Source organism: Ranitomeya variabilis, chromosome 1 (assembly GCF_051348905.1).
Source record: "Ranitomeya variabilis isolate aRanVar5 chromosome 1, aRanVar5.hap1, whole genome shotgun sequence".
NCBI lineage: Eukaryota > Metazoa > Chordata > Amphibia > Anura > Dendrobatidae > Ranitomeya > Ranitomeya variabilis.
Window position 1 is genome coordinate 960370677 of NC_135232.1, and position 19633 is coordinate 960390309.

Here is a 19633-nt window from a genome sequence, read left to right on the forward strand (position 1 = left end):
ACAGCCTGTAAAGACCACACGGCCACCTCAACACCATCGGAGCTACTGCAACCCCCGACCTACTGTCTCCTCCCCCATAATCCTGTAGAATGTAAGCCTGCAAGGGCAGGGTCCTCTTCCCTCTGTACCAGTCTGTCATTGTTACTTTGCTTACTGTAAGTGATATTTGTATGTAGATGTAACCCCTTCTCATGTACAGCACCATGGAATTAATGGTGCTATATAAACAAATAATAATAATAAAATAATTATTGCTTCTAGTCTGTTAGACTGTAGTGAGGAATGGGCTAAGAGTAAATGTCTCTTCTACTAAGTAGTAAAAATGCTTGTAATGAAGGGTTTGAATAATTTTGATACAGCTGTAGTCAGGAAAAGTGGCATTTTGTGCTGAATTTGGAGAAACAACTTGTTACCTAAGTTGTATTGAACTATATAAATTGTTCTTGTTTGATTGGTTTTGCAAACAGCAGAAAGTCTTAAAATGTTACTAAAATAAATAAATAAATCTGTATTAGGAGTAGGGTTTGAGCATTTTTCATTACAACTGTATAATGGGGTCTTTCAGATTTCCATGGCGTGATCTGTCATTTGAAGGCTAGAAATTAACCTCAAGGTGTGTTAATCTACCATCAAATCCACTTAAAGGCAATCTGTCAGCAGGTTTTTGGTAGCTCACCAGCATGATGTAGGCAAAGAGAAGCTGAATCCAGTGGTGTACGACTTAGATTATTGGGTGCAGTGGTTCTGACACAATCAGAGCTTTTACATTTAGACTGAAGCAGAGCTGAGAGAGCTAACCCCGCCCACGCCAGGCTCTGTATGTACAATACCTATAGACAGGGAGGTGCTTAGTTGCAGGACTAGTCGGCAATTGTGAGGGTTAACCATGGAGACAAAAGAGTGAACCCACTGGACCCCGACGACGAACCTCCCACGGGCGAGCTGACCAAGTGAACCACCCCCTATACAGGGAGTGTTAGGGGCAGGCCCGAGGGAGACTATCGCCAGGGCAGCTGGTACAGAGGGACTGACAAAAGGCAGCTGATAAGAGCCTGAAAGGAGTAATGAGGAGACTGAGACGGGGAAGGAGTGAAAATAAGGACTGCCCGTGAGAAACGAGCAGAAAGGTTAAACACGGAAGGAGGAACCAGACAGAGGACAAGAATGGACAGGCTGAGGACTGAGCACAGACAAAGGGAAGAACGGAGGAAGGTAGGCAGACAAGGACACTGGAAAACGGACGAGACGGAGGACACCGGAGGAGGAACCTAAGAGGAGGCAACGGAGAAGACAGGATTAGCTACGGAACACAGCTACAGGAAGTGAGCGCCGAGCATGGAGGCAGGTAGGAATGCAGAGTAGACGTGGGGCCAGATACACTTGCAGAGCACAAATGACCATCAGGCAGCGCCGTGAGGAAGAGGCGGCCTGATAAAGGGAGCGAAGACATACCTTCCGGGTCGAGGTCACAGAGCGGCGCAGAAAGCAGGCCAGGATCACAGAGAGACGCGTGCACGAGCGCCGCGGAAACCAGAGTGTAACAACTCTGCTGGCATCACGGCATGGCCTCGCATTTCTCACACTATCTTACCCACTGCTCCAGGTCATGATGTGGTTTCTGTTTCTTGCCAGCTCCATGTTCTGTGTCTCTGCTCTCTGCATGCTTCATGGTTCTGTGTATAGAGGGGCGGCGCCTGAACTCTCTGGTTCTTATAGGAATAAGGTGCATCTGTCCAATCTGTTCCTGACCAATTGTCAAGAGGCCTCCAGTATATAGTGCAGCTCCACCCAGTGTTCTGGGCCTGTGCAATGTGTTTGCTCAGTTAGTGTCTAGCTGCTGAGTTTGCCAGGCCTTGCTCTATGTTATTCCCTCGCTTGAGGCTCTACTCTGTATCCTTGCCTTTATCTTGTTGTCCGCCCTCCAGGAGGCAGAATATCCTGGGCCCTGTGTCTTTGTCCTTGTGTCTTGTTCCATTGCCTTGTCTGTACTTAGTCTTATCTCCGTCTCCTTGTCTGTGGCTTCCTTCCCTGCTGTGTCTTTCCTTGTGTTCTCAGTCTGCTTATGTTCTGCAGCTCCCCTCCGCATTCCTTGCGGTTCTGCTCCATTCATCTCTGCTCCGCTCCCGTTGCTGTAAGAATCTTTCTGCAGCTCCTCTCCGCATTCCTTGCGGTTCCGCTCCATTCATCTCTGCTCCGCTCCCGTTGCTGTAAGAATCTTTCTGCAGCTCCTCTCCGCATTCCTTGCGGTTCCACTCCATTCATCTCTGCTCTGCTCCCGTTGCTGTAAGAATCTTTCTGCAGCTCCTCTCCGCATTCCTTGCGGTTCTGCTCTGTTCTTCTCTGCTCTGCTTTGCTTTTATTGCTGCGCTATCTCTTGCTGCTCTACCGCTCCTATCCGCAGCCTTGTGGTTCTCTTCCAGTGTGACCAGGTCCCTACCTGTTCCTTCCATATTTCATATATGTTCCTGCACCTCCTGTGTGAACAGGTCCCTACCTGTTCCTCCATACTACATTTCCGTACCTGCACCTCTAGTGTGAACAGGTCCCTACCTGTTTTTTCATAAACCACATCAACCAGTCCTGTGTTCTCTGCCGTGCCTTCCTATCCTGTGTTCCTGCCAGTCCAGCCGTTCCTGCCGTGCCTTCCTATCCTGTGTTCCTGCCAGTCCAGTTGTTCCTGCCGTGCCTTCCAGTCCTGTGTTCCTGTCGTCCTAGCCAGTCCTGTGTTTCCTGCCAGTCCTGTGTTCCTGCCAGCCCTGTGTTCTCTGCCGTGTCCCTGCTTGCCCTGTGTTCTCTGCCGTGTCTCTGCCAGCCCTGGTCTCAGCCGTGCCAGCCTACTAGTCTGTGTCTCAGCTGTGCTCTTCTGCCAGTCCTGCCTGATGCCCGCACCAATCCTGGTGTTCCTGTCTCCCAAGTGGGATCAGCAGCCACAGCCAGACACCGCCCTGGAGTAGCACCTGGCAGCTGCCTGCTGCACAAGCCTGACCTCACCATCAGGGGCTCTAGTGAAAACCCAGGCAGCTGTCATAGTCACGCCCCTTCCAGGGTAGTCTGGTTTGTGGCACAGTGGGGCCACATACCCCCGCATGCTCATGCCCCCACCAGTCAGGGCGTGAGCGTGACACAGAGCGTGCGCGTGCCTGAGAAGGAGCAGGAGCCGAACATGCAGGAAAAGCAGAAGACCGGGAGCGAGGGGAGACGCGCCGGGACGCCGCAGAGAGGTAAGAGACACATGTGGCGAGGCCGGCGGTGGCATAACAGCAATGTTACTCAGTGATAAATCTTTCATAGTTAGTAAACAACAGCACGTACTTTGACAAGTGACACATCCCTGAATTCTGTATTTCAGCAGCTATCTTCTGTCTTCAGATTACATAGCAAAAAACTGCTGACAGATTCCCTTTAAAACTACAATGGAAACTCTGATCCATGAATAGATATAATAACATGAAAGTTAATTTCTCACAATGAGTTTTTGAAGCTGCGTATTCTCACTGCGTATTACACTTCTAGAAAACTGTATGGAATTTATATAAATCTCATGCCCACTTTGCTTTTTTTTTACTCAGTATGAACTGACCTGTGGTGTGCAAAATGTACATTTGTTTTGTGGTAAATATGCTTTCATTTGCGTATATGTTTCCTATGAACTTGAACGAGATGAGGAGAATCCACAGGTAAAAAACACATTTGCGCTTTTATTGTGTCTCAGCAGCAGAAAAGTCCTAAAAATCATTTAATCCGCACATGACAGTGTCAAACTTTTATCAAACAACAGAAGTATCAAAAATAAAGCAGCTTGACATACCCAAAAAAGACAAAAAGAGCAATAGAAAAAAAATGCTATAAAAGGCATGTAAATAAACGCAATTAAAAAATGCAGGTAACCCAAGATAGCTAATGGGTACAGAAGTGCTCTAGAAAATCTGCAGCATCAAATACTGACTAAACACTCATCCTGAAAACTTATCTTTAGGGAAGAGTCAGACGGCCATATAACTCAGACAGGGATCGCAATGCAATACTCGGACTGGCCACTGGCTCTCTATGCATCTGTCACCCTCCGGTCAGGAGAGCCAACTGCCAGTCCAAGCATTGCACTGTGATCTACAACAGATTATATGGCCTTCTGAAGCTTCCCTTACTGTGCGAAGTTATCACTTAAATAATGTGGTTTAGGTTAAGAAAATAAATTGGCATCAATGCAGAAATATTGATCAGTTAATGGACACAAAATGGTCAGATTTTGGCAAGACAAAAGTTTGGCGTTCACAGAAAGTAATGTGATATTCAAACAAATAATTAACTTAAAATACAAATATATGTTGCATAACATTGGTGAATGAAGTTGTGGTACTATTAGAGTCATATTTAATATTTTGTGTGACTTCCATGTGCTTGAAGGACTGCATCCATGCGGTTCAACAATGATTCATACAATTTATTAATGAAGTCATCAGGAATAGCAAAGAATGCAGTCTTACATGCCTCCCAGAGTTCATCTAGATTCTTTGGTTTTGTCTTCCAAGCTTCCTCTTTCATCCTACCCCAAACATGCTCAATGATGTTCATGTCTAATGACTGCGCTGGCCAGTCCTTGAGCACCTTGATCTTTTTTGCCTGGAGGAACTTTGTTGCAGAGATGGAGCACCATCCTGCTGCAGAATTTGACCCCTTTTAAGATTTGGAATATAAGAGGTAGCTAATACTTATTGATATTTTAGGCTATTGATATTGCCTTCCACCTTACAATTGTTTTGCACCCCCCCATACTGAATGTAACCCAAGACCATGATCTTTCCATCACCAAATTTAACTGTTTTCTGGGTGTATTTTGGATCCATACGAGCTCCAGTAGGTCTCCTGCAGTATTTGCGGTGGCAGTGGTGTAGTTGTACTGAAGATTCATCAGAGAAATCCACCTTCTGCCACTTTTCCAGCGTCCATCTGTTTAGCAGGCTGTGGGACTTTGCAAATGTCACAGTTTTTTATTTGCCTTTTGTTTAGTGATGGCTTCTGGGCACTGATTCGACCATGGAGGCCATTTCGAGACAATCCTACAAACTGTTCTAGTTGACACAGGGACTTGAGGTGACCAGGCCTGTTGGAGCTCTGCTGCAGTGGAAGAGGGGCTTGCTTTGGATTTTCTAACCAACAAACGTTCCCCCTGAGCAATTGTCTTGCGGGGTCTGCCGGACCTGGGCTTGTCAAACACATCTCCAGTCTCTTCAAAACTTTTTTTTAATTCTTTGTACTTGATGCTGAGACACATTAAAGGTGCCAGCCACCTCTGCAGTGGATCTGGTCTTCAGCCTCTTGATAATCCAGGCTTTGATCGCAGGGTTGATTTTTGGCATGTTCTCAGAGCTCAAGTTGCAGTTCAAGTAAAGGTCTGGGGTGCTGGGTTTCTTTTTATACACACACTAATTAACCGATAATTTACTGAGCACAGGTGAGGATGTAAACTAGGATTGGGTGCATTATATGATCAGGCGACAAAACTTTTGTCTTGCCAAAATCTGACCATTCTGTGTCCATTAACTGATCAATATTTCTGCATTGATGCCAATTTATTTTCTTAACCTAAACCACATTCTGGAGGGTTTCAGCTTTCGAAAGAATAATTTATACAACCAATGGATGAATTTAATGTCAGGTTATAAGCTTTTATTTACATAACATGGATAAGCGACATAACTTCTGTCAGGGAGTGTATATACTCATGTATAAGCCGAGTTTTTCATCACCTTTTTGTTGTGCTGAAAATGTCCTCCCTCGGCTTATACACGAGTCACGGTACAGAAAGCCGTGGGGGAGTGGCGGCGGTGGAGCAGGGTGTGCCAGGAGGCGGCGCACACATCATACTCACCTACCTGCGTGCCCTCGGTGCTGGCACTCTCGTTCCGGCCGCCGACGCCTGCCTGCAGCTCTTCCTGTGCTCAGCGGTCACGGGGTACCGCTCATTAAGGTGATGAATATGGATGCGTCTCAACTCACATAGGCATGGAGCGCATATTCATCACCTTAATGAGTTGTACCACGTGATCACTGAGCACAGGAAGAGCTGCAGGCAGGCGCCGGAATGAGATGAAGTGCCAGCACCCAAGGTATTAAGGTAGGTGAGCATAATGTTTTGTTTTTCAATAGGAAACATGCACACAGGGATAGGGGATAGGGAGGCATGTATACAGGGATGGAACGGGGAAGGCTTGCATGCAGGGACGGAATGGGGAAGGCATGCATACAGGGACGGAACGGGGGAGGCATGCATACAGGGACGAAATGGGGAAGGCATGCATACAGGGACGGAAAGGGGGAGGCATGCAGACAGGGGCAGGGACGGGGAGACATTCATACCAGGACAGGGAAGGGAGAGGCATGCATACAGGGACGGAACGGGAGAGGCATGCATACAGGAGCAGGGATGGGAGGCATTCATACCAGGACAGGGAAAGTGGAGGCATGCAGACAGGGACAGGGAGGCATTCATACCAGGACAGGGAAGGGGAGCCATGCATAGCAGGACTGGGACGAGGGGACAATGCATATCCGGCTTATACTCGAGTCCATAAGCTTACCCAGTTTTCCGTGGCAAAAGTAGGTGCCTCGGCTTATATCCGGGTCGGCTTATACTCAAGTATATACAGTAACTAAAATTAAGACATGAAAATAAAAGACAATATAAATAATAAGGAACGTAATTTTTCATGGCGTCTACGCGCTAGACAAATAATTTTTCAAAGTCTTTTTCATTTACAAAAATATGGATGGCATGGAATTTGTGTGTTTTTCCTAACTTGGCAGGAGTTTTCTCCAAGTTCTCCAGCTTTCTCACACATAAACATACAAAAAATACTGATAGGTTAAATTGATCCTAGTGAGAGTACTGTGTTGCATATGTTGGCGAAATGTAAGTAACAAAAAAAAACACCTACATAAACATGTAAAATTGCACGTAAATGGGCAGACAGGGTGAGACATAGGCAAGAAATTGAGGCCAGTTTCTTTTCTTCTGGGGCTGAGCGCACCTTTATAGCAGTCACCGCCATCAGCTGTGAAATCATCCAGAAAAAAAAAAGACATAAAAGAGATTCTAATGAGACAACTGATAAACTATAATTAGTGTGATTTCTGCCCAAAAGATTACAGAATGACATACATCACAGGCAGAAATCTCAGAGGAGGACACATTTGTAATTTATTGTAACCACAAAGAAGCATAATCTCTAAACACACTTCCAGGCAGCGACTGCAAGATTTATCTAATGAGCTGGGACGTACTGCGTGCTCATCAAAATCAGACCACAGGAGTCCTCGCTTTATCCACTGGACAGAGAAGACACAAGTTACTATTCGTTCTTTTTGAAAGATCTCTCCTAAGCAATTACTACTGAAGTAAAGCAAGAGAAGCAATCACAGAAAGAAAGGCCAAATACACGTGAGACTATCTGTAACCATGAATCCAGACAAGAGGTGTACATATGGCGATGGTCATAATGAGATCGCTAAACAACAATGTGTAAAATACAAGTCTGCTTTAGGGAAATGGCAGATGGGCCTTTCATATCAGCACAATTTCCTTCAATGGGGACCAAAAATAACAAAAAAAAAGCATCCATAGAGTATGCGTCCAGTGTCATACTGTATGTAATATCATCATACAAAATCTAATATCAAAACTCGTGCTATGCTCCATCAGACTCCGCATGTGCAGATAACAGCTGCGGACTGCTCACATGTGCCATGCCAAGGTGCATGAGCCCTAACATGTTGACTGCAATTATTGACTTCCTTCTTTTCCTACTTTATTCCTACAGTATATCACAAAAGTGAGTACACCCTTCACATTTTTATATATATTTTATTACATATTTTCATGGGACGAGACTGAAGAAATGACACTTTGATAAAATGTAAAATAGTCAACGTACAGGTTGCATAACAGGGAAAATTTGACATTAATGGCTGTGTGTTGCGTCATTTAGAGGGCACACCAAATTTACACTGTTATACAAGCTGTACACTGATTGATACAATGTAAAGTGTCATAGCTTTAGTGTTATCCAATGAAAAGATATAATAAAATATTTACAAATATGCGAGGGGTGTACTCACTTTTCCGATACACTATACACGGTAACTACTACATAAACCTTAGACAAAAAGGTAATTTTGATGACACTGTAGTCAACTGCGATGTAGAAATACTTGGCACTCATATAGGTGTATTCAAGAACTTATTTATTGAATGTTGAAATTCCAGAAAAATAAGAGACATTTCGGTCAATACCTGACCTTCATCAGTCATCTGGATAGAGGAGACCTGTGTTGTTGCAGTGCGCTTTATGAGGGTCTGCAGTGTCCACTGCCGAGACTGGAAGCGCTCTGGTCTCAGAGGTGGACAGTCTGGTTAATAAATGAACTAAAATTTATGAATAAAAGGAAGTGTAGGAGGATTTTTTTAATCACTTAAAAGTGAAAATATGGTGAACAGAGTAAGGAGTGGACACATGGTGAACAGAGTAAGGAGTGGACACAGACAGAAGAGGGCCCCTGTGCAAGAACAACATATCGGTCCTTTGCAGACCAATAGCTCATCATAATGCACCATTCCATTTGATTTGATGGTGAAGGTGGCCCCCTTTTTGGGCGCTAGTGCAGTATAATGATTTGTCCGCCCCTGTCACATTTACATCTCATTCAAACATCGGTGATTTTCATGGTATCCAAAAAAATGGTCCGAATTTCATCAGTGTTTTGGATCAGATTTTCATCGGTATTTGGTCCATGTGTCAGTTTTTACCATCAGTAATTTTCCAGTATAAAAAAAAATAAAATACCGTACATACGCAGAGTTTTTCAGCACATTTTTTTGTGCTGAAAACACCCCCTCAGCTTATACACGAGTCATTGTCCCAGAAAGACTGCGGGAGAGGGAGAGTGATGGAGCAACGGGTCACAGGAGACAGGAGCTGGCAGCTGCAACTGTGCCCACTGCTAAAGAGAAATGAATATTCATTGCGCTGGCTGCAGCCTACATACCTTCGCTGCGCACCCACGCTGCACCTCCTTCCGGTGCCAGTCTTCCGGCCGAGCGATTACGTGTCCCCGCTCATTAAGGTAATGAACATTCACCCCTCTCCACTCTCATAGGCGTGGAGTGAATATTTATTACTTTAATGAGTGGGGACACATGATCACTCGGCCGGAAGAGATGCTGGAACCGGAACAAGTTGCAACGAGGGCGAGAATGTAAGTAGGATGTGTTTTTTTTATAGGAACCATGCACACAAGGATAGGGGATAAGGAGCAATGCATACAAGGACCCATAAGGAGCAATGCATACAGGGATGGGAAGCCATGCATTCAGGGACTGGGAGCCATACATACAAGGACGGGGAGCTGTGCACACAAGGACAGGGAGCCGTGCATACAAGGACGGGGAGCCGTGCATACAAGGACGGGGAGCCATTCATATAATGGCGGGGAGCCATGCATACAAGGACAGGGAGCCATGCATACAAGGACAAGGATGGGGAACCATGCATACAAGGACAGGGATGGGGAGCCATGCATACAAGGATGGGGAGCCCTGCATGCACGGATGGGGAGCCATGCATACATGGACGGGGAGCCCTGCATACATGGACGGGGAGCCCTGCATACATGGACGGGGAGCCATGCATACATGGACGGGGAGCCATGCATACATGGACGGGGAGCCATGCATACATGGACGGGGAGCCATGCATACATGGACTGGGAGCCAAGCATACAAGGACGAGGAGCCATGCATACAAGGACAGGAAGCCATGCATATAATGGCGGGGAGCCATGCATACAAGGACGGGGAGCCATACATACAAGGACAGGGAGCCATGCATACAAGGACAGGGACGGGGAACCATGCATACAAGGATGGGGAACCATGCATACAAGGACAGGGATGGGGAGCCATGCATACAAGGATGGGAATAAGGAGCCATGCATACCAGGACAGGACAGGGGAGCCATGCATACCAGGATAAGGATGAGGGGACAATGCATACCTGGCTTATAGTCGAGTCAATAAGTTTTCCCAGTTTTTTGCGGCAAAATTAGGTGCCTCGACTTATACTCGAGTATATATGGTACATAAATTGCCAAGCTTCCCCTATACATTACAATGACAATCAGGGATATCACATGGTTGACAGTGTGCTATCCATGATTTTCAAGGAACAATAGACTTGTATGGGTAAGTCTGATTCGTGACTTGGATCAAACACATGGTCTATAAAAAAAACACGGACAGTGAAGAGCTCCATAGAGCATAATAAATATGTATTCCATTTGTGAAACACACAGATAAAACACATGAAAGAGGCCTAAGTGTCACAATTATGGCCAATTTCTTTACTTTTCCTTATAAAGTAACCGAATATCACATTTTTGTTTCCAAGAAACTGGAACCAGGAAATAACAGCATTTCTCTCTATGTTTGCTCCAACCTCACAAGTCACAGAGAGCTATAGTCAATTTAACGCAATTGACATATCATTAGCTCATAACATGATTGCATGGATATTTTTCTTGGAAAGCCATAACATTTGTATAGAAATCTGGATATGTTTCCTTGGCATTTAGGAGAAAAGGGAGGAAATACCAAATCAATTAAATGATTCCAACCACATTCTCTCATTAAATTTTCCTTGATGTGCGAAGTCTTTCATCTGTTCAATATGAATCACTCACTGTATGCTATCAGACCACTATGCACTCATTCACAGAGTCAATTAAAATCAAGTATAAAAAAAAAGGCATGGCCAGCTAAAATGCCAGGAACGAGCGCAAGAGCACAATTATTCATTACCCCGGCATCACATCATAATTTATACTTCATTAAGTGATGGGCAACTGAGAGTTATGAATTGGTGTTAATGGTGTAAATAACCTAAGCCAATCACAGGCCATCAATTCAGAAGACAGAAAAACTAAGACAGATTGAGTTATACGGTCATTTAGTGCTAAGTGGCATATATAAACGCTTCAGAGAAATAGATACTTTCTAACAGGAGATGGCACCTCCGCAATACAACAGTATGGCCATGTTCCCATGTAGCCTAAATAATGCATTTTTTTCCACTGCATTTTTGTGCAGAAAATGTGCTGCATTTAACTGTTCAAGTAAAGTGGAGTCTAAGGGGTAACGTTTCTCCTTATGGAGAGTGACATACCAGCTGGCTTGTCAAGGTAAGGAGGCTTATTCGCCGTGCAATGCTCCTCTGGGAAATTAAATATGCAAATTGCCACTTCTGAGAAAAAGAGGACTTAACTCTTTAGCGCCACCTGTTGGAAGTAGCGATCCTACAGGTCACAATCAACCCTTTAACGAGTCGTGCAATACTTCCAACAGGTGGCGCTAAAGAGTTGAAGTCCTCTTTTTCTCAGAAGAGGCAATTTGCACAAGTAAAGTGGGTGAGATTTCATAAAATTCTTGTCTACTGTGCATTTATAGACGCTTTGAAGTGAAGTGCAGAATCAAAGCTTTTCTGTAGTAAAAAAAAAATCATTAAAAAATGCTTCAAATCTGCACCAAAATTGCATCACATAAGAGGAAAATGGCATTAAAATGAAATAATTTAAGAAGATTGCTATTGTGCATTTTTGTACAAACATCCGCAGAAAAGATGTGGATAAAAAGCAGCAGAAAAAAAATAGCAATAATGCTATGTGTGAACATTGCCAAGCTTTAAAGCATCAAAAAAAAAAAAGAGTTCCAGCTCCTTAAAAATAGAAATTTTATTGATATCCAAAATATTAAAAGTGATACATACAGGTGGATTGACTCCCTCCGGTGGGTGCCCCTGAGCGTGAGGGACTAATAGGCAACGCGTTCCGATCAAACGATCTTTCTCAAAGCCCTTGAGAAATATATGTGTAGGTTTGATTATTTTTTTATTGATTTATTTTGAATGGGGCGAAAGGGGGGTGATTTAAACTTTTATATTTTTTTTTATTTTTTTCACATTTTTTTTTACTTTTTTTTTTTTTACTTTTGCCATGCTTCAATAGCCTCCATGGGAGGCTAGAAGCTGGCACAACACGATTGGCTCTGCTACATAGCAGCGATCTGATGTTCGTTGCTATGTAGCAGAAATGCAGGTGTGCTATGAGCGCCGACCACAGGGTGGCGCTCACAGCTGCTGGGGATCAGTAACCATAGAGGTCTCAAGGATGAATAAAAAACTGCTTTTCTGCCCTAACTTGTAAAAACCTGTGGGCTTAAAAGGGTTGTCCACTACTAGAACAACTCCTTCTTAAACAAAATGTTCGACCCCGAGAAAATAATAAAGACTGTACTCGTCTCCCGTGCTGACTCCGTTCCCACGGTGGATGCGGTGGAATGATACGTGATGCCAGGCGCCCAACCAGCGCTGGCGACACTGTCTCCACCTTCCGACAAACTGAACATGGAAGAGGAAGTCAGGGATCAGCTGCAGTACGGACTTCCTAATCATATTCAGTTTGTCTGAAGGTGGAGACAGTGACGTCAGAGCTGGTTGGGTGCCGGCATCACCTGTCAAAGCAACAGCATGGGAGCCCCAAGACTGCGAGTGCTGGCAATGCGGGAACGGCGCTGGCAGGGGAGGTGAGTAAGGGCTTTATTATTTTATTGGGGCTGAACATTTAGTTTAAGAAGGGGTTGTCCTAGTAGTGGAGAACCCCTTTAAATACATCCTATATCCAAGTTCCACAGCGTAAACTGACCTGTGATGCATTTTTTGTAAGTCAATCTCTCTTGTAGTAAACATGCGCTTATTTGCAGATTTTATATGCATATTTACCGCCATAGAAGTTTACATTTTGCAGATTTCAAAAATGCCCAACAGTGACCATAACATTTCCCTAAATTCCATGCACTCTGCTAAAGTTTTTTTTGAGCAGAGAAAATACACAGCAGCGAAACAATCTACTAAAAATGTTGATTGACACTGGAATCTTGTAGAAATGTTGTGAAATTGAAATTCTAATAAGGTCACGTTTTGTGCTAGATGGCAGAGTGTTCAAAGTGACTGTCGATGTTCGACTCTGTTAGATTAAGAGAAAATCGGAACGCCTTCCATAAACTGGAAAAATTAGGCTGCATCATTTGCTTTTTCTCCTCGTAAAATTTATGTCACTCACGATGGAAGTTTAAAACAAGTTCTTGGGAATAGCAAACTTGCATCCTATGGGCTCATGCACAAAACAGATTTTCTCGTACAGCACTCGTACCTATGGTATTCTATAAGACTCTCCACATGTCCAATTTTTTCCTAGTAGTCGGAGGAAAAAATTGAAGACCGATTTGTATCTGACTGTTGGAACCAAATCAGCAGTGCAAGTCTATGACCTGCAGAGCGCATTTCCAATCCGCAGCATGTCAATTTATCTTGCAGGCAAGCGGAGTTTTATGTGTGGATTTTTCCCATAGACTTGCATTAGATGTGGAAAATCCACAGTAAAAACAAAAACAAACAAACCACGCATTAGTGCATGTCCGTGGCAGAAGCATAATAAAACCACATGTAATCTGCACATGACTATATCCAAGTTTTGTGAAAGCCAAATACCAGGAAGTATCAAAAACGAAGCAGCATTGTTTAAAACATGGCATACCAACAAGAGATAAAAAAAACAGCGTCAAAAGCGCAATATTATAAAAATGCAATGAAAAATCGCAAGTAAGCTAATCTACTTAATAATGGTTCTAAAAGTCTGCAATATCAAAACCTCCTCAGAAGCTCATCATATAAGCGTGGCCTGAAAGAGAAAAATCTCCTCCCGTACTGCATTCCACAGGACTGAGAATTATGGAATACATTTCTAGCAGAATGATGAACGCTCTTTCAATGAGAACAGTATTCCACCATAAATATCATATAGACATGAACTTTATCCCTAGATGTACAAATAATTTATAGCTATAAAAAGTCTATTGAAATAAATTTTTCAAGAAGCATAATGTGCAAAAATAGGATTGCCGATTGCAATAAACATAAATGGGTAATACGTAACTTACAAAATCGAGTTTTGATAGAATGATCTAAATTAACAAGTCTGCACACCCCCCTCCGAGCACACAGTCTACATATGGCATTTACGTTAATATGTGGCTGTACAAGTGGTCATTCCTGAAACAATTTATGTCTATTTATCATCGTCTTCCTAAGCCATAAATTGCTGTTGACGTGATTTTGAGAAGCAATGGATTGTTTCTGTTTAGTGTTTTGCTATGTATGCTGCCATTTGTTCAGCCTGCTAAATCTTTAATGCTTGAGGGCCTGTAATGATTAAGTGCTCAGCTAATTGGCTAAGCCAACTAAACTATCAGCAAGATGCAGCTGAAGATCTTGAAGGCGAGTGTTAACCAGTGCCATGCTGCAATTCCTAAATAGAAATATATACATTTCTTGAGCGATGAGTTCAAAGTTCATACCGCATGGTTCATGACTGATCCAAAATGCCGAACACAGACTGTAATGTTCGGAGTTCCGGGGAAAGTCTGGGAGTGGAGAGAGAGATTATTTTCTAGATCAAAAGTTTGGGTCCCCATTTTTTTGTAATGGGGTTTGGGCTCTGGTTTAAATTCGGGTACAGTTCTGGTCCCCGGAATTGGAAATAAAATTCTGTCGGGTCTGTTCATCCCTATATATAGATACATACACAAATGGTATGCATACAGTAGGCTGTTTACCTAATTCATCGTATCCCCTTTTTATTCTCCAAGGCCCACACTGGTTCTGCATGGTTTGTTCTAATATTTTGTCACCCAACAGTTAACACTGGGTTGCTGTATGGTTTCTATTCTACTATACTTAGCCTCTATTTATTTGAATGCAAATCATAAGTATTAGACATAATGGAACCTGAAAAAAATATTCAGAGGATTGTCTCAAGTTCCTAAAAGGGTAAAATTGCAAAACGTTTGTAAAAAAAAATAAAAAGCAATTTTGCAATATACCTTTTAAATTTATAGTGTACGGCACATTACCTAGGTTACCGGTCACCTGTAGTTTTAAGAGGGTAGGGCTACTAGTAGGAGTTATGTCTTACAACCTGCTTGCGCCACTCAAGCTGGCTGGATCAATGGATCTGACCAGCCTCTGTGTCCCTGCACTTCTCCCATGTGGCCTAGGCAAAGGCTGTCTCTGCTTGCAACCTGGTAGAGCACTCGACAGTAAACATGCTGCTGGACTGAACTGTTAATCTTCAGGAGCGCGCTGCCCCTGGGAATCAGGAAGCCAGGAGACAGAGCAGCGGTGTCCTCCTGAAGACACTTGAGAAAACCCCCCTTACCTATAATGATAGTCTTAGGCCAAGTTCCCTGGATATTTGGTGTGTTTTTCCGCTGTGTATGTTCATTGCACAAACACACAGCGTGGTACAGTTTCAGCAAAGTGAATAGGATTTCTCTGAATTTCTTGCCCACTGCTCTTTTTCATGCTGCATAAACTAATCTGTAAAGCAAGTTTGCAATCTAAAATCTGCAACATGTCAATTTCTCTTGCGGTAAATCTGCATTTTATTTAAGGAAATATTTTCTCTGTAGTCTTTAGTGAGTTTAGAAAAATCTGCACATAAAAGAAGCATATGCGTTTTTAGTGTGTTTCTGTAATGCAATCTGCATGATTTTAGAAAAAAAAATTAAGCCAAATACCAGGAAGTATGAAAACCATCCCCAAAAACAAGGTAGGATCCCGCTATAATTAATAACCAGCAAAGGCTTGTTATTATCTTAAAGACACCTCTTCATTACTAACTTCTGGGCTTGATGTTAACAATACAAAGATGACATCAACCCCAATACTATCACCCCACTTAGCAACGCATCAGGGCAAGCAGGAAAAGCGAGGCTACATGCCAGAATTGGCGCATCTTATGGATGTGCCATCTCTAGGGAAGCTGAGAGCTGATGTATTTAATCTGGGAGTCGGACAATATCCATGGCCCCTTCCTAGGTTATTAATATCAGCCCGCAGATATCTGCCTAGCCTATGCTGGTGGTTAATTACAGGGGAACCCTAGGTCATTTTTTTGACTTGCATTAGCGACTCTCGTCTGATATACGAGGACAATCGCAATTTTTTTTCTCAGTCTAATTTCAGCCTCGAAAAAAAATCGCAGATGAGCAGGGACTCAAATTACCATTGGTCCGAGTTCAATCTGATTTTTCATTGGATTGCACTTATATATTTTTCCCGCAGAAGAGTATGAGCCCTGAACACAAATATCAGAGCTGGCATTTCAAGGCACAAAAAAGGGTAATTTGACACCTTACATGACATCAGTCAATGGATTGGGCAATGTTAGTTTATCTTAATCATCATAGAGGGGTTGTCTCCTGGGACTAACACTGATGTCCTATCCTTAGTATAGGTCATCGATGAATGATTAGTGGGGGTGCAACACTTGGCACACTTGCCGATCAGATGTTCCCAGTGTCGGCGGCAGCCAGAACTGTTCTGTTGCAGTGATGCACAGCTCTCTCAACCATGTAGTGGTCATAGTGGGGTACTGCAGATCCACTCCTATTCAAAACAATAGGGGGCAGATATGCAGTATTCATCAGTCGCCATCTACTGTTGAGAGATGCCAGGTGTCGTAACCCCACTGACATTGGTGGACAACCTCTTTAAGCAAGAAAACATTCTGTAACAAGTTATCAAGATGGTGTGCTATTTATCAAGTTAAACCTGGCTATATCTAGATATACTGGAGACTCACCTATTCAGGTTGTACAACAGGGACTATTTTGAGTTCATGAGACAAGAAAGTACAAACCAATGTTCATGATCGCTCTGGAATGGCAGCAAGAACCTCAGCGGGAGAAACAGTAAAAATGAAGATTGATAGTGAATTATCCTCAACACCAAGTGGTCAAGACAATTTTTCAGCACCAAATGTTCATGAAATCTAGGACCCATCACTGCTACTTGACAAAGGTGCTCACTGAGCCCATAAATGCATTATACATTGAGACATAAAATAATGCTTGCATTTATATCATATCACTGAGGTCTCCTGGAAGTTTTGATTTAAAAAATTGTCCAAGCCACTCTATTAAAGATGAAAACGTCCTACCAGTCCACAAGAAACATTTTGGATGGTTTGGACACCATTGGACACCACACTGCATGAACCTTCCACTGTGAACACTAATTTTAATTCTTTGTAGGTCATAAACATACGGTATGTAGCATTTTGAATAAATGATTTAATCCAGTTTGCTGCTTCACAAGTAAATAAAAAAGACAGACAGGATCATCGTTGGAAAGCTTGTCAGGTCATGCATTACACTATGGTTGCATTTTTGGCGTGATAATATTCCCTTTACACCTTAAAGTCTAAATTCCCCAGAGAAAATACACTGTCATGTTATTGGTGGTGCTAATACTTTTTTCCATATGTCTTAACAAAGACATTTTATTTCTCACATTGCTCACTTTATAGAAGAAATTTAAGTATACAAACCACCACCACTATATTACAGATGAAAGGAAAAAATAGAATGTACAGGGATGAATGCAGGCAATGGTCATTACAGCACAGTGCAACTCACACATATACAATGGGCAATGGTACAAATTTTAGGCTATGTTCACATGTCCAGTAGCGATCAGTTAGAATGGATCCAGTAGCAATCCGTTGGCCAATAGTTCTGCAGACACAGCTTTTTAGTCTGTTTTTAAAAACGTTTTTGACAATGGATTGCTACTGGATCTGTTCTAACTGATCACTACTGGACATGTGAACATAGCCTAAGAGTTACACAAAGGACTGCACTGTAAACAAGCTGGCATGTAAATGTTCCAAAATCACAACAACAAAAACATTGAGTAAAATAGTAAAATATAATCACCCACTTGAACATTTACCTTCCACTGCTCTTTTGAAGAAGACTTTACAACTTCCACAGGTGACTACTCCATAATGGCATCCAGATGCCTCGTCCCCACAAACCAAACAAACTTTGGACGGTCTAGATGACCCTGTTGACATGGTCCGTAGTGCAGAACTAGGGAAAAAAAAAAGGAATTAATAACAATAACAATTAGTGACAATATTTAAAAATCAATAGTGTGGCAAGTACAGAAAAAAGAAAACTTTCTTCAGAGCTTAGATGGATGATTCAAGCACGAGAGAAGGTTATGTCTTACTATGGGTATATTCTCACCGAAATCAGTTCAATGAATCTAAATGGAGTTTTTGCAGCAACCATGAAAGGATTTCTCAAGCCTTATTCAGTCTGCATCAAAACTTATAACAAAATAATTTAGGAAAGCTGCAATTGCGTTTATGCTGTCAGACAGTATATACTGTTTTTCCCCGAAATTAAGACCCTGAAAATAAGTCCTAGCATGAATCTTCAGGATTTTTGCGGAAGCTTGAAATATGTCCTTCTCCAAAAATAAACCTCACAGTTCATAAAAAAAGTAAGTTTAAATAGAGTCCAGGCAGCTACAGTATACATGTAAAAAAGCTAAATCAATTGGCAATAGAATACAGTAGGATAGATAGACCCTTCACTAAGAAAAGTAGACACCCTCAATAGAATTGCACTCAAAAGACCACATGAAACCCAAAATAACAAATTTTGGCAAGTGCCAGGTTGTCACATACAGATCGGATAATCCCGCTAGCGTCACTCCACTCCCAAGCCCATTATATGAGAGTGTTATGGCTGCTTTTGGTCACCACGGGGAGCCAACCGCTACACTTGGCATCAGTAGAACACGGAAGAGAGCAGATGGGACCTGGCCGCACGTAATGTGCCTGTGACAGGAGTGACGCCAGCTGGACTACCCGACCTGTGTGTAAGAGCCCGAAACTTGCCAACCCTTATTGTTTGGGGTTTCGGGAGGACTTTTGAATGCTATTCTTTTGTGGGTGTCTGATTTTGTTAGTGAAGGGTCTATCCACCATTTACTATGGTACAGAACAGTAAGTATGTAAACAATTGAACAAGAAATATACCGTACTGGTAATAAATGTAGATTGTTGTTCATGGAAACATAAGACATCTCCTGGAAATAAGCCCCAATGAATCTTTTGGAACAAATGTTAATATAAGACCCTGCCTTATTTTCAGAGAAACAGAGTAGATGTGCAGTGTGTAATAATTAGGGGCAAATTAGAACAAACTAATTGTATAGGAAATTACTGAAGGTGCTTTGTTTAGAAGGGCACAGTTCATAAGCATAATAGAGAATAATTATGACACTCATAGTTTAAAGCTAATGCTTACATTACATAAAATATGTTTATGATGCTTTTGAGCTTCTAATGAATGGAGCCGTTTATACCATACATTAAATGGTCTCCTATTCATTAGTGCATTCACATACATAGAAGAAGATTACTGGGAGTCAAGTCGAGGTTACAAGCATATCAACTACTTCTTTCTAAACAAAGGCTCACAGCAAAAAAAAGACTTTTCATGTTGCCCTTTATGTACTCTAAGAAAATGAAATTATTATTTTGTAACAGCATTAAATCTCTTCGCTTTAACTTGAAATTCAGTCAGTCTGTTCAGGAAAGCTGTTTCTTGCACAACATGTATACACAGATGGCTGGAAATGAAATTCTCTTGCATCAAGTCTGCAGCATG

The 19633-nt window shown here is 42.5% G+C and overlaps 1 protein-coding gene across 2 annotated transcripts in view; it reads right to left on the minus strand.

Annotated features, from left to right (window-relative positions):
* NR3C2 (nuclear receptor subfamily 3 group C member 2) overlaps positions 1–19633 on the minus strand; it is a 440438-nt gene that overhangs the window by 125833 nt on the left and 294972 nt on the right. Inside the window, exon 3 of one of the 2 annotated variants that reach the window (XM_077279302.1) lies at positions 17889–18040. In XM_077279302.1, coding sequence (XP_077135417.1) covers positions 17889–18040 — 152 coding nt within the window. The remainder of the gene's footprint in view (positions 1–17888; positions 18041–19633) is intronic. The other variant, XM_077279303.1, reaches the window with a different exon arrangement.